This window comes from Pseudophryne corroboree, chromosome 4, assembly GCF_028390025.1.
Source record: "Pseudophryne corroboree isolate aPseCor3 chromosome 4, aPseCor3.hap2, whole genome shotgun sequence".
Lineage (NCBI taxonomy): Eukaryota > Metazoa > Chordata > Amphibia > Anura > Myobatrachidae > Pseudophryne > Pseudophryne corroboree.
Genome location: NC_086447.1, coordinates 396,926,430 through 396,940,710, shown reverse-complemented (window position 1 = coordinate 396,940,710; position 14,281 = coordinate 396,926,430). Strand labels below are relative to the sequence as shown.

At 40.5% G+C, this 14,281-nt stretch overlaps 1 protein-coding gene across 1 annotated transcript in view; it reads left to right on the top strand.

Annotated features, from left to right (window-relative positions):
• The window catches only part of DST (dystonin), a 1,076,884-nt gene that overhangs the window by 694,608 nt on the left and 367,995 nt on the right, over window positions 1–14,281 (top strand). Inside the window, exons 37-38 of the mRNA XM_063919308.1 lie at window positions 818–906; window positions 1,633–1,768. Of these exons, the coding sequence (XP_063775378.1) occupies window positions 818–906; window positions 1,633–1,768 (225 nt within the window). The remainder of the gene's footprint in view (window positions 1–817; window positions 907–1,632; window positions 1,769–14,281) is intronic.

Below are 14,281 nucleotides of genomic sequence, written 5' to 3'. Positions count from 1 at the left end.
GACTTTGATCTTTGCTTTATACAGCTTAGGGAAGAAGTCTTGAAGGCTATCGAATCCTTATCTACAGCTCTAAAAAATAGTTTGATAAGGCTCAATTTGATGTGTTGTGGAGGCTTCAGCACCTCCCTGGAGTCCTCCAGTGGCTTCCACTTGACGTTATTTGACCCCCCACACAGAACTCTGCACGCTGTGGACAGTGTTGTCTATTGAAGTGTGCCTTTGTGTCACTGCTGTTCCAAAGGCAGAGAAAGCTGGTAAACTTGTTAAAACCGCCTTGGAGACCCATTAGGAATCCCATGATTTTGAAGTCTCCGATGACCGTTCCCACAGACTCGGCAATATAAAGCAGCATTTAGAGGTACAGTCAGTGTTATAGGAATTCCCTCTTGTACAGCTGGACTGCTCTGCAGCTTGGGCATTGCAACCACACTGCCGTATCAGAAATGTCCTGGAATATAAGAGCATTTCAAAATATCTCTGTACAGGTCACAATTTTGTAGTTTGTGGGGAACATTTGGCATTTTCTTGGGACTTAGAAAAATAGGAAATAAATCTTCATACACAAGGCCAAACAAAGAAATACAATTTGGTAAATAGTGTTATCAGTGCTGACTGCAGTCGTTGTAAGACCCACTTGTGCTGCTAGCTGAATGTAAATTACAGTACGTTATTAAATTCTAATGAAGGCAAAGTGAAGTATAATTTGTGTTCAAATCTAAAGTTGGAATTCATCCTGTACCTTGTTTTCAGAGTCGCATGCAGTACCTAATAACTAGCTGTTATCTGATCTTCAAATGTGCATCCTCTTTTTTTCCAGATTTCCAGCAAGCAGATTCCCGCCAAGCAGGAAGAAATATCAGATGCTTTGCAAACTTTACAGTTGCTTCTAGCGAAACACAGTGACAGGTAGTGTACCATGTTTTCTCTATGATCTGTAAAATAATGGGACACCACTGCTAATGTAATCAGTTACAGATGTGTCCTCATACACCTAGCCACAATACACATGAGATTCCTGGTGCGAGTAATCCATGTCAGATGTGTTTCCTATCTTAATCGCAGTGCGCTAGTCTTAATCGCAGTGGCTAGTCTTAATCGCAGTGCGCTTCAAGAGACTTTACTGAATAATTTGATATGTGACACTTGTATATCTGGGGGCATCTAAGTTTGTATACGTAGCACAACAGAGCTTGGAGCACTTCGCATACAGATTCAGACTCAATCACACACAGATATGCAAGTGTCACATATCAAATTATTCTGCAGTTTTATGCCAGTGCGGTTCCTCAGAAAAAACATTCAGCACTAGCCGAGTCGCACAGGACCTGGTGCGCAGAGTAGGGATGTTTGGCACAACTGCAGCAATAGTGTATGACAACACATCTGTATATACTGCAGGTAATATAAAGTGATCATTGTTTCTGTATGCTTACCAGTGTATGTGTGGCATGATTCTATGTAACCTATAGATTGACAATTAAATATCTTCCATGGAATTTTGGCATGGACACTAAAATCGCCAGAAACATAATAACCGAACATTTGTTATGCTATTTATTCTGTTCATCAAGAGTGTGTTTTCTGTAAGATCTCCAAGTACAATGAAGCGCTTTTCATTTCTTTTATCACCAGAATGACCGAAGAAGAAAAAGCAGAGATAGAAAAGCAAATCAAATCACTTCAAGAGAGCCAAATTGTGTTATCTAGGGAGTATGAGAGGCAGCAGCAAGAAGCAAAGGACCTGGTAGATAAACTGGTGGAGCAGAAGGTGACATCACTGAAACTGTTTGGCCTCTTTGTAGTGCATCAGATTTATAATCAGTGCGTTTTTTTTGCATGTTGTTGAAATAATAATTGTATATTTTCTTTAAATATTTTCAAGTTTCTACACTCTTTTGAGTACGTTGGTGGATTAGCTTTGAAGCCAAGCTAATTCTCTGTTGGCTTAATATTCACATATTCATTACTTTTGGTCATGCTTTTCTATGATCTCATGTGACAACAACTATCGACCATCACAATTGTGTTTTCATAACTAGGACTGCCAGCTGTGCTATCAGTGGTATCATCCTGACTTCCTTATTAACAACTTTTGTTCCATCAGGTGTGGTTTATACAGTATGCTGTAAACATGATGAGCATGGTGTTCTGTATGACTTCTAACCCTTCACAGGCATGGTGGTTTGCTTTTCAGGGGTATCTCCTCTACCTTTAGTCATCAACCTTTCCACTAACCCACACAGTACCTTCTAAAGCCAAGTACTGGTCCACAGATGCATGCTGAATACAGAGCTTGCATCACATTTGTTGTCAAGATACTGACAATGCACTTGCATATTTGAACTGCTAATACCATCAGCTTGTTCCATGTGTGGTAAGTATCCTGCTTTTGTGTAGTACAATTTCATTCAGAACAGCTGGCTTATAAAGTGGACAAATGTCTTTTAATTTAATTTTTTCCAATTTCAGGTGGATAAGGTTGTATCAGGGACCATTGACGAGGCAAATGGGACAATACATTCAGTCTACCAGTCTATCATAGAAGGACTTATTGATTATGAAACAGGAATTGTGCTACTGGAAATGCAGCTGATAGTTTCAGGGCTGGTTTGTCCAAATTCAAAGACATGCTTTGATATTACAGAAGCTAAGAATTATGCACTTATTGATGAACAAATTCAAGAACGACTCCAGGAGATATCACATGCCAAAAATGTCGTTTCAACTCTCTCTTCAAGTGAATTTCCTATAATAGATGCCTATGATCAGGGATTAATTTCAGAGACAGTAGCAATCAAAATAATCAACACTTTGGTATCGTGTGGGTGCCTTCAAGCTCCTACTACAGGAGAGCTGCTCAGTATAAATAAACTTTTCCAAAGGAACCTCATTTCTGGATTAATGTTTACTAAACTTATTCAAATAGAAAAGACAGGCAAAGATCTTATTGATCCCATCACGGCAGAAAGACTTACACTAGCAGAAATCTTTCAGAAGACAGTCACGCACAAGGAGACCGGGATGAGATTTCTTCTAGTCAATGGAGAAGAAAAGGGTAAAATTGTATTAAAATCTGGAAGGAGAATTAGTGTTCTACGAGCAGCGCACGAAGGAATCTTAGAACGGGAAATCATGTACAGGCTGCTAGGAGCTCAGCTTTTTTCAGGTGGTATTATTGACCCAGATTCTGGAAATAGATTGAGTTTAGAACAATCTCGAGAACAGGGTGTCATTGATCAAGGAACAGTTTGTGGAATATTAACCCAACAGGTGGAAAATGGAGGAATCATTTGCCCATCTACAAGACAATATTTAACAGTGGATCAAGCCGTCCAATGCAATTTAATATCATACAGTAGTGCATTGATGGTTTTAGAGGCACAGAGAGGATTTATTGGACTGATCTGGCCTAATACCAGTGAAATATTTCCCATAGCAACATCTTTGCAGCAGGGAATGATTTGTAATGAATTAGCTCACAAGATCCTAACTAACAGACAAAAAATAGCTGGTTTATATATTCCGGAAACATCTGAGATTGTCCGATTAGATGCCGCTGCTCAGCAAGGTATAATAGACAATAGCACTGCATCTCTTCTCAGCAACCTTGAATTACAGGACAAAATGCCCAACATAGATGTACTGGAACCAACTTGCAGGCATGCTCTAAAATGGATATCTCCTTATGAATCTACCACTGAGCAGTTGAATGAAGATTCTGAAAATAAATCAGAGGAACCATTAACCCACAATCCAGATCATACAAAGCAATTATTTATTTCTTATCTCATGGTAAACAGTTATATTGATGCAAATACAGGGGAAAGACTTCTACTTTACGATGGCGATCTTGATGAGGCTGCCAGCATGTTGCTTGAGTCTGAACTTATAGTACGTACATCTGCAAATGAGGAAAAGTCCCCCAGTACCTTGGATGAAGATTTGGCTATGAAAGTTACTGATGTCAACCATAATGTTGACACGAAGAGAACTGAAAATAATAGTACTGCTCAGTTTGAAGATATAGATAAGGTGGAAGGAGGTGCAGAAAATATTATATCACAATATTTGGGTGATGATGACAGTAGACATAAAGAAGATAAGATTTGTCAGCTGTCTGAAGCTGATGACAGATCTAGCAAACCTGACTCAGAATTAAATTCTGTTATTGAATCAACTGTAATTAATGAAGAATTAAATCATTTTCCTGCAAAATACAACAACACAGCTGATGTTCAGTCAACTAAACAATGTAACGCAATAATTTCTATAGATTCTAAACATTTCAGTTCTAATTCTGAAAATAATGCTGATGGCTACAAAAGAAGTGAAGAGACCTCTCAAGTTGAAGACCTTAGTAATCCTTTAAAAGAAATTCCTGTCAGTCCAAATATATATTGTTTTGAAGATAAAAAAGAAGACAAAACAATTTTCCAAGAAAATTTTCCTTTTTTTGATGAGCTAGAATATGATCTGTCTCAAGGTAAAATTGATAGTTTGAAGAATGATGATGTTCGGTCTACTCCAGGACATAATGCTTCGAATGACCTTATGCATAATATAGTTCATCTTGACTTTGAGGAATACAAAAACAATTTCCATGAAGCTATCAGCAAGAGTGATTCTGATATGTCTGGTGATGCTGTTGACAGTGAAGATGAAGTTGATGACGGTTCTCAAATTAAAAAAACATGGAAAACAATTGGAGGAGCCAGTGTAGAAGACCGGACCCCTACCCAAAGTGATACAAGCTCAGATGAAGATACATACTATTACAGTGACAATGATGCTGAAAACACTGAAATATTACAGGGTAGGCAATTTTTAGAAACTATAATTGAAGAGGATTCTGAGAGTAACAACTGTTTGGAGGACCAGACAACAACTTTGAAACTACCACTTATGGAACATAATTCTGTTCTAGCTAATTCAGATGAAGAGGAATGTGAGAGTTATACATCTTTAAACAATAAAGAGGGTATAGCAGGTACCAAACTTCCTTTTGCTGAAGCAATCAAATATGAAGAAATGGATGAGGAATATGTTGAAAGTTGTTTTAGTGAAACTGATATTGACTGTTTTGTTACGGATGAGACCAACAGTGAGGAAGACTATCTTGCCACTGAAAAATATTCAGATGATGATGGAGACAATGACATTGATAATACATCTGTTTTTAACTTTGGTTATCCAAATAACAAAGTTAACTTTAAGATAAGTGATGATTCAGAAGCAGATTATTTTTCAGCTGATACATCTGGGAATACATTTCACTCAGACATGATCAGTGAATCTGAATACTCTCAACTTGATTCCAGAGATATGCACGTAGTGGGAAGTAATATCTTAAATGGTAGTGACAATATACAAGAAACCATGAAAGAGCCAAGTGCATGTGACAGACAGGTTTCTGAACCTCAGCAAACTCAAGATAAAAGCACATGTGCCAAGTCAGACCTGGAGCAAATTACTGGATTCGTTAAAACTGAAGATGATAGTATTTTTATCAATCAACATAATAAATATTCTCATGATGAGGTAGATATACATACTGTTCCCAAATATACTGAAGAAGATATCACTTTGAAAGAGGCTAATGAGCACATTCAGACTGATGAAGGTAATGTGTTTTTCAAGCTACTTCATGAATTTCTTCACACTGAGGAAGATAATGCATGTGCCAAGGTTGATAATGGTTATCTTCACCCTGAAGAGCATAGTGTGTGTTCCAAAGAAGATGGAATCCATCTTCAAGTTGATAATGATAGTGCATGTCCCAATATAGATTTCATTCATCTGAAAGCCGAAGAGGATAGTGCATGTGCCAAGTTAGATGATATCCATTTACAAACAGAAGAGAACAGTGCAGGTGCCAAGGTAAATGATTTTCATCTTCAGTCTGAAAAGGATAGTGCATGTGTCAGTATAGATGATGTTCATCTTCAAGATGAAGAGGACAATGTATGTGCCAAGGTAGAAGATTTTTATCTTCCAGCTGGGGAGCATAGTGCGTGTGAATGTCTAGCTGATGTCCACAATCAAGCTGAAGAGGATAGTACAAATGCCAAAGTAGATGATTTTCATCATGAAGCTGAAGAGGATAATGCATGTGCCAATGTAAATGATGTTCATCTTCAAGATGAAGAGGATAGTGTAAGAAGCAAGGTAGAAGATTTTTATCTTCAAGCTGAAGAGCATAGTGCGTGTGAAAGTGTAGATGATGTTCATAATCAAGCTGAAGAAGACAGTACAAGTGCCAAAGTAGATGATTTCCATCTTCATGCTGAAGAGGATAGTGCATGTGCCAAAGTAGATGATGATGATTATCAAGCTGAAGAGGATAGTACATGTGCTAATGTAGCTGTTGAACATCTTCAAGCTGATGAAAATAGTTTGGGTGAAAAGATAGATAACTTTCATCTTCAAGCTGAAGAGGATAGTGCACATACTAAGCAGGATACTGAATTTCTTCAAACTGAAAATATTAATATGTGTTCCAAGCAGAACACTGAGATCCAAACCAACATTGATTTAAATACTAAGCAACCGATTGGAGAACATCCTAATGGTGGAGTTAATTCAAATTGTAATTCTGTTGTTTCAGGTGTTCATGATCAGATTGAAAAACATTACCACATCGAATCTCACAGGCAAAAAAATTATAAAACAGGAAGTTTGGATATAACAGATAATAAGACAACCTGCAGCAACCCAAGTGACATAAATTACACTACACTTCAAGTATCCAATAACAGAGAAATATGTAAAAGTACAGATATCCCTGAAGAAAATGAAGACCCAATTAAATGGAAGGAAAGCGCTAACCATCTTTCAGCAAGAAGTCCTATTCATATTGACAACCTGAGTGCAATTTTTGATTCATCTGCTAGTAAAACATACAATGATTTGAAATTAAATGCTACCAATGCTGTGCCTGGAACTATAGAAAATGAGAGTAAACTTGACTTAAATGTCAAACACACAGGAAAAATAGGGAGTTTATCAACCTACCTCAAAGGCTGTGCAGAAGTCATCCAAGCAACAGAACTTTCTGCTGAACATGCATATTCTATTAATGAGGATTATGGTGGCTCAGCCAAGCAAAGTTGTTTAGGAGATGCAATCAGCATAAGCACCCCTTTTCTAAAGGACAGCTCAGGGAATTCTCTTTTACCAGAATCAATTGCTGAACAGCTAAGGTGCGACAATAGCAATACAGATATGGTAGAGGAGCACATCAAAAGATTAGAACACCTGAATGTAGAACCCACAAATAGGAAAATGGCAGAGGACACGCTCAATGAAGAAGGAAGACAAATTGTCAGAAATTTCACTGGAGACAAGGATAAAGAAATGAAACCTGACCTAATAAGAAACAAGAGTAACATAGAAGACATGAACCCTGACCTGATAAGAAAGAAGAATAACAGAGAAGAAAATCAATCAGTGCCCGATCAAGATTACATAGACAAGGACAACAATATTCAAGATACAGTACAGTGTGAGGTGGTGCAGACTCCTGATCATGAGAGAACATATAATGCTGGAGCTTCTTTCAGTGAAAAACAAGTTCTAGAACCAAATCATCCTAAATTAATCTCTTCCCACCTGGATCAAATCTTTCATATCCCCCTAGATTCCGAAAACTCGAACAAATTGGAAGAGATAATAATCAGCACACATAAGGGTCTATTTCCAAGCGAGCTGATCTCTCATTCTCCCAGACCTAACAATGTGAATAAAAACATTACGGATGACCTGAAATCCCTGGATAAGAAACCTAGCACATTGAATATATCTCTTACCGGTACACCTGAACTGAAGCAAATTGCATTAGACCACTTGGCTGAAAAGGTGAGTTGGCGACATAATCCAAAGTTTTCTGTTCCAAAGGTAATTTGTAGTAATCTAGAGCAGTTGTTCTCAACCTCGGTCTCCAAGTACCTCCAACAGTTCATGTTTTCCAGGTCACCTAGCTGGTGCGCAGGTGTATTCATTACTCACTGACACATTTTAAAAGACCCACAGGTGGAGCAAATTATTTCACTTGCAATCTTGTGAGGAGACCTGGAAAACATGAACTGTTGGGGGTACTTGAGGACCGCGGTTGAGAACCACTGATCTAGAGTAACAAAATGTTATATATTTGAAATACATGCTCTCGTGGTCTAGGGCAGGGAATTGTAACAACGTTAGATTATCTATAAAAAAGACTTAATAAAAGCAAATAAGTTAAATACTGTTCCCTCTTGGTATCCCTGCGCCCCCTTTTAGCACTGCCCACACTTTTCATCAGATGTATCACCAGTACAAGAGTAACTTACAATGCACAGTATTCATTCTTTGTGTTACATTTGTGGTTTATGGACGGAATACTGTATTAATAAATAATATGTGATTGTGTCTTTTCACTGACCTCTTAAAACACTACCACAAATGGGCCAAATTTTAGGTTTGTACAAAATATATTCTTGGTGTTAAGTGAGTATGGCCCATAGACCTCAAGCACTATATAGTATAATCTAGCATAATTATCGTACATTTTAATTTAAGTATATTTATTGAGATTTTATTAAACAGGTTGGGCAATGAAAGAAAAACAGGAAGGGTAAAGGTACATTAAAGTGTAGGAACGTGGAAGGGATTATCATACACTTTAGGTAATTTTCATTTTTTTGCTTCATATATTGTTATAATTTATATTTAGTATGTATTTATTTTAGGATGCCTTGACTTTCAGCAAGTGTTGTCAGACATTACGTGAACATTTGACTGTTGTTCAGGATCAGAAACTCCATCTAGATAATCAATCACCCATAAGTGACAACTTGGAAACTTTAAAATTACAACTTGAGCAACTTGAGGTAAGTATGTTTTCAAATGACACTGGCATACTGTCATCTCTCACTTAATAGATTGTTGGCTGACCTGGCATTGCTGCGTGTGTGGCCCAAAAATGACCATGATAGTGATCTAATCAGAGTTGATAAGGTGTAGTGTGATAGTCTGTATTCCTCAAATAACAATTGTAAAGTATTTTGTTCAAGGTTATTTATCACATTTTAATAAATGGCTTTTGTATATATATTTTTTTCATTTCTAGTCATTTGAATCAAGATTGGTGGCGTTTTCTGTTACACTGACAAAAGATGTGAAGTTTGCAGAGCAGTATTTAATGTCTGTGCCTGATGACCTTCCAGGAGAGCAGCTCAAGGAGTTAAGTGACTCTTTGGTGAAAACCTTTGCTGCAGTTCGTGAAATATCTTCAGATCGTGCAAAACAGATTGCTTTTGCTGTGGATGCCGAAATGGTAAGATGCATAGATAATGCTGATAATATTGACTTAACGTTTTCTTGCAGTATCACTGTGAATAGGCATTATCTAATTATATTCAGAATTTCTAGACATTCTATTCATGTTTTCTTGAACTTTTATTATTGATGTGTTAATTCTATCCACTCCCTGATTTGCTGGCAGAAGTTGTCTAAAGACTATTATCTTATAGGCCAAGACTTCTGTAGGCACTGTAATATTATTATTATTATTATTATTATTATTACTATTGTTTTTGATTTGTAAGGCATAACAGTACTCTGCAGCACCGGGCAGTGGGGAAAGCGGCATACCTAAAACAGGGACATAATGGGGGTCGTTCCGACCCGATCGCACGCTGCGCTTCCTCGCAGCCATGCGATCAGGTCGGAACTGCGCATGCACGGCGTGTCATTGCCCGGTGACAGCCGTCGCCAGGCAGCGACGCCGCTAGCGTGAAAGCGGTCGCAGCGGCGACCGCAAGAAGATTGACAGGAGGAGGGCGGAACCAGGCTGCAACTCTCCGTTTTCGGGGAGTGGTGAGTCCAATGCAGGCATTGTCCAGGCATTTGGAGGGCGGATGTCTGACGTCAATTCCGGGACCTGCATCGCTGGATCGATCGCACAGGGTAAGTAACTCTTACCCTGGTCTTCTTTTACAGGAAACCTTTTTTTTTTTTTTTGTATAATGAGTTTTTATTAAGGGTTTTAAAAGACATTAACAAAGAAAGAAAACACCTATGCAAGTACAAATACAGAAACACCGACACAAATAAAACTAATAAACACAAATCAAATTGTCAAAAGAAGAGGTAGTAACCCTGCAGAGGCGAATGGAAGCGTCAGAGGTATTATATACCAAGTATGCAGATAGAGTTTAACCTCCGAGGAGCAGGGCATACTCCGAAGAAATATCGCAGGGAGATCTAGCTATGTCTGCGAGAGAACTGTGTTACACAGCAGCGGTTAAAGGTGTTCTCATACATAAGGAACTTGAAGACTAATAGAGGAACAGAATAGGAGCGCCGGAAGGCAACAAAAGTAGAAGTAAGAGAAGTAGGAAGTAAGGAAAGGAGAGAGAAAGAAAAGGGGTAAGATAAGTAGGGGGTACCACTTAACAAGTCATAGGAGACAGAGAAATAAGGATTTTAGTTACTATCCAAGGGAGTGGCTAAGTAGGCCCGGGAAGCCTTGTATTTCAGCCAAGGGGACCATGTGGAATCAAATTCACGAGATTTGCCGATCGATGAGAGGAACAGATCCTCCATTCTCATGAAATAGTCTAGTTTAGTGAACAATGCACGATTCGTAGGGGGGAGATGGGACCTCCACATGGACGGGATTACAGCACGTGCTGCATTGCTTAAATGTCGCAATAGGGAGTGTTTGTGTTGGGACATTGGATTTGTGGAGTGATTAATAAACCAGAATGCTGGATCATGCGGGGTTTGAGTCTCAAGGATGGCCTGAGAGATATGTATAACCTCCTGCCAGAAGGGTTGGATCAGTGGATATCTCCACCAAATATGTAGAAGGGTGCCAGATGAGGAGGAGCAACGCCAACCGAGGGCTGATGAGGAGGGATACATAGCATGGAGAAGAGAGGGGTGTCTGTACCACCTTGTCACAACCTTGTATTGAGTCTCTCTGACCTGGACACAGACAGAGCTCATGTGGGTTTTTAAGGAAATTTTTTCCCAGTCTCTAGGCGACAGGGAAATGCCCAGGTCCCTCTCCCACGCCACGGCAAAGGATGGAGTGTCGATAGGTTGGGAATGGCAAACAATCTTGTAAAGTGTGGAAATAGTGTGGGTCGGGTCAAGGACAGCAACACAGAGTTTTTCAAAGAGGGTCAATTCTCTAGCGGCGTTCCGGAGTCAAGTGCCAGTTATCAAAAAGTGTCTTATTTGTAGGAACTTCCAAAAGTCCTGCTGGGGAATGTCCCACTTCCCCCTCAGATCTGAGAACTGTTTGACTCCAGTTGATGATACCATCTGACCGACCCTGAACAGACCTGTTAGCGCTCAATGTGAGAAGTGGGCAGGGTTGACACCCGGAGCAAAGTCAGGGTTGGTCAGAAAGGATGTCAGGAGACCGAATTTAGAAGAAATATGAGGTAGTTCCCGCAGTGACTTCCAGGCGGTAAGTGTAGGAGTTATAGTAGGGTGGGAAAGGAGCAGCTTAGGGGAGGAGGGGAGCCAAGGAAATATTTCTGGGAATTGCTGTACGTACAGGCCCTCCAGTTCCACCCATTGTTTAAGTTCACGATGTCTCGTCCAGTCTATAATTCTACTTAAAAGAATGGCATGGTAATAATTTTTTATATCAGGAAGCTGAAGGACGCCGCTCGCAATCGATTTGGTCAACTGGGAGCGTCTAAGCCTAGGCCTCCTCCGCTGCCCAACAAACTGCTGGATCAAGAGTGATACAGATCGGAACCAGGACTTCGGGATGCGTATCGGGAGGGTCTGCATTACATATAGTAATTTAGGGAGGCTGTTCATCTTAACTATATTTATCCTCCCAAACCAGGATAGATATTTCATATTCCATCTAGAATAGTCATTCTGAATCGCTTGCAAGAGAGGCAAATAATTCAGTGGGAACAACTGGGACTCGTTAGTGGTCAACTTAATACCGAGATAAGTTATGTGGGAATATTGCCATGAAAAAGGGAAAGAGCGTTTAAGGTCCGCAATGGAATCCACAGGGGCGGAAATGTTAAGAGCACTAGATTTAGCATAATTAATTTTAAAATTGGAAAGCTGTCCAAATAGGTCAAGTTCTTTCATTAGTTGCGGAAGAGAGTCAGTGGGGTGGGATACTATGGCCAAGAGGTCATCTACAAACAAGGCTAGCTTATATTCACCATCACCTATGGTGAAACCCCTGATGGCTTGATTGGGCCGAATAGACCTGGCCAACGCCTCAATACATAGCACAAAAATCAAAGGAGATAATGGGCAGCCCTGCCTAGTACCGTTGCTTATGGTGAATGGGTCAGACAGGGTGCCATTTACGCGGACCCTTGCCGTCGGGGAGTCATACAGGGCCATTATCCAAGTAAGTGCTTTGGGACCTAAGCCTATATGCTCCAAAATGGATTCCATAAATTTCCAACTGTCCCTATCAAATGCCTTTTCGGCGTCAGTAGAGAGTAGAATAGTAGGGGTAGTGCTGTGGGATGCTAAATGGATGAGGTTGAGGAGTTTGGTTGTGTTGTCTTTGGCCTCCTGGCCAACAACAAAGCCTACTTGGAATTGTGAACCAAAAGAGGGATCAGCGTACTCAGTCTATTTGACAAAATCTTTGCATAGATTTTGAGATCTACGTTGAGGAGGGAAATGGGTCTGTAGCTGGAGCAGACCGAAGGGTCTTTGCCCTGTTTCGGTATCACCGAAACATGGGCCTCCAGAGAATCACGGGAGAAATGAGAGCCAGACGCAATTGAATTAAACGCACAAAGGAGAAGAGGGAGCAACCTATCCTTAAACACCTTATAGTATGCGATAGTGAATCCGTCAGGGCCAGGGCTTTTTCCGGACGGCATAGAGGAGATGGCTCGATCTAGTTCTTGGGCTGTGAAAGGGGCTTCTAGTATACTGAGCTTCGAGGGCGGAAGGACAGGATAATCAATGCACTTCAGATAGTCCCTTATTTTTTGGAGTGAAAGGTGGGGATCTATAACTGAGGGAGTACTCTAGGTTATAAAGCAAGGTGTAAAATCGTGCAAAGCAAGCCCCAATCTCAGGTGATTTGAATTTGGGGACCCCTCTGGTGTCCTTCACTGAACTAATAAACGAAGCCGAGTGTTGGGCACGTATAGCGTGGGCCAGGACTCGGCCAGGTCTATTGCCCCATTGATAGTATTTCCGTTTACATTTACGGATGGAATTAATTATGTTGTCAGAGAGGAGTTTATTCAGCTGAGAGCGGGCTTCCGACAATTCTACAAGGGTCACGTCTGACAGTGATATTTTGTGAGATGTCTCGAGGGCATGAATCTTAAGTAGAAGTCCTGATATCAGAGATTGCCTCTGCTTCTTCTTGTAAGTGCCCAGTTGTATCAATTTGCCGCGAAGGACACATTTATTTGCCTCCCACACTGTGAGGTGGGAGACATCATTCGTAACATTCGTGGCAATATAATCGTCTAGGGCCTTGTCTAAAGCGTCTTTACAGAGTGTGTCATAGAGAAGAGACTCATTGAGTCTTCAGGTCCATGGGGGAGGGCCAAAGTCAAAGTCACTAGGGCGTGGTCAGACCAGGTAATAGAGCCAATAGTGGCATCTATGAGAAGCGGGAGATGTCTATGGCTAAGGAATAGGTAATCACAACGGGAGTAAACCCGGTGAGGGTGTGAATAAAAGGAGTAGTCACGTCCTGAGGGGTTAAGGGTTCTCCAGGAGTCAGCTAGTTGTTGTGTGTGAAGTAGGCGTTTAACACGGCGGTATTTGGATGCAACAAATCTAGAGGTTTGGGATGACGTGTCAGTGCTGGGGTCTAATGTCCAGTTGAAGTCACCACCTAAAACAGTGACGCCTCGGAATAGAGAGTGTAACCTTGGGAGGTGGGAATTGAAGAAAGACAGTTGGGCCTGGTTCGGGGCGTAAATCACTGCAAAAGTGATTTGCTCAAAGATTTTGCAAGTCAAAAGAAGGAGCCTACCCGGTACTACCCTATGTACGGTAACGTCCGAATCATGCAAATCCCTGGAAAAAGCAATAGCCACTCCCTTGGATTTGCTACCTGGGGTGTTACAGTAATACGCTGCGGGGAAGTAGCGACTGGTAAGAGAGAGGTTACGAATTCCAACCCTAAAATGGGTCTCCTGCACTAATGCAACATCTGCTCTTTCAGATCTCAACAGACGTAAAAGGCTAGATCTCTTCTCCGGCGTATTGAGACCACGCGCATTGGGGGACAGCACTTTAATCTTCCCCGGGACACTCATGGTGGAATGAAGTA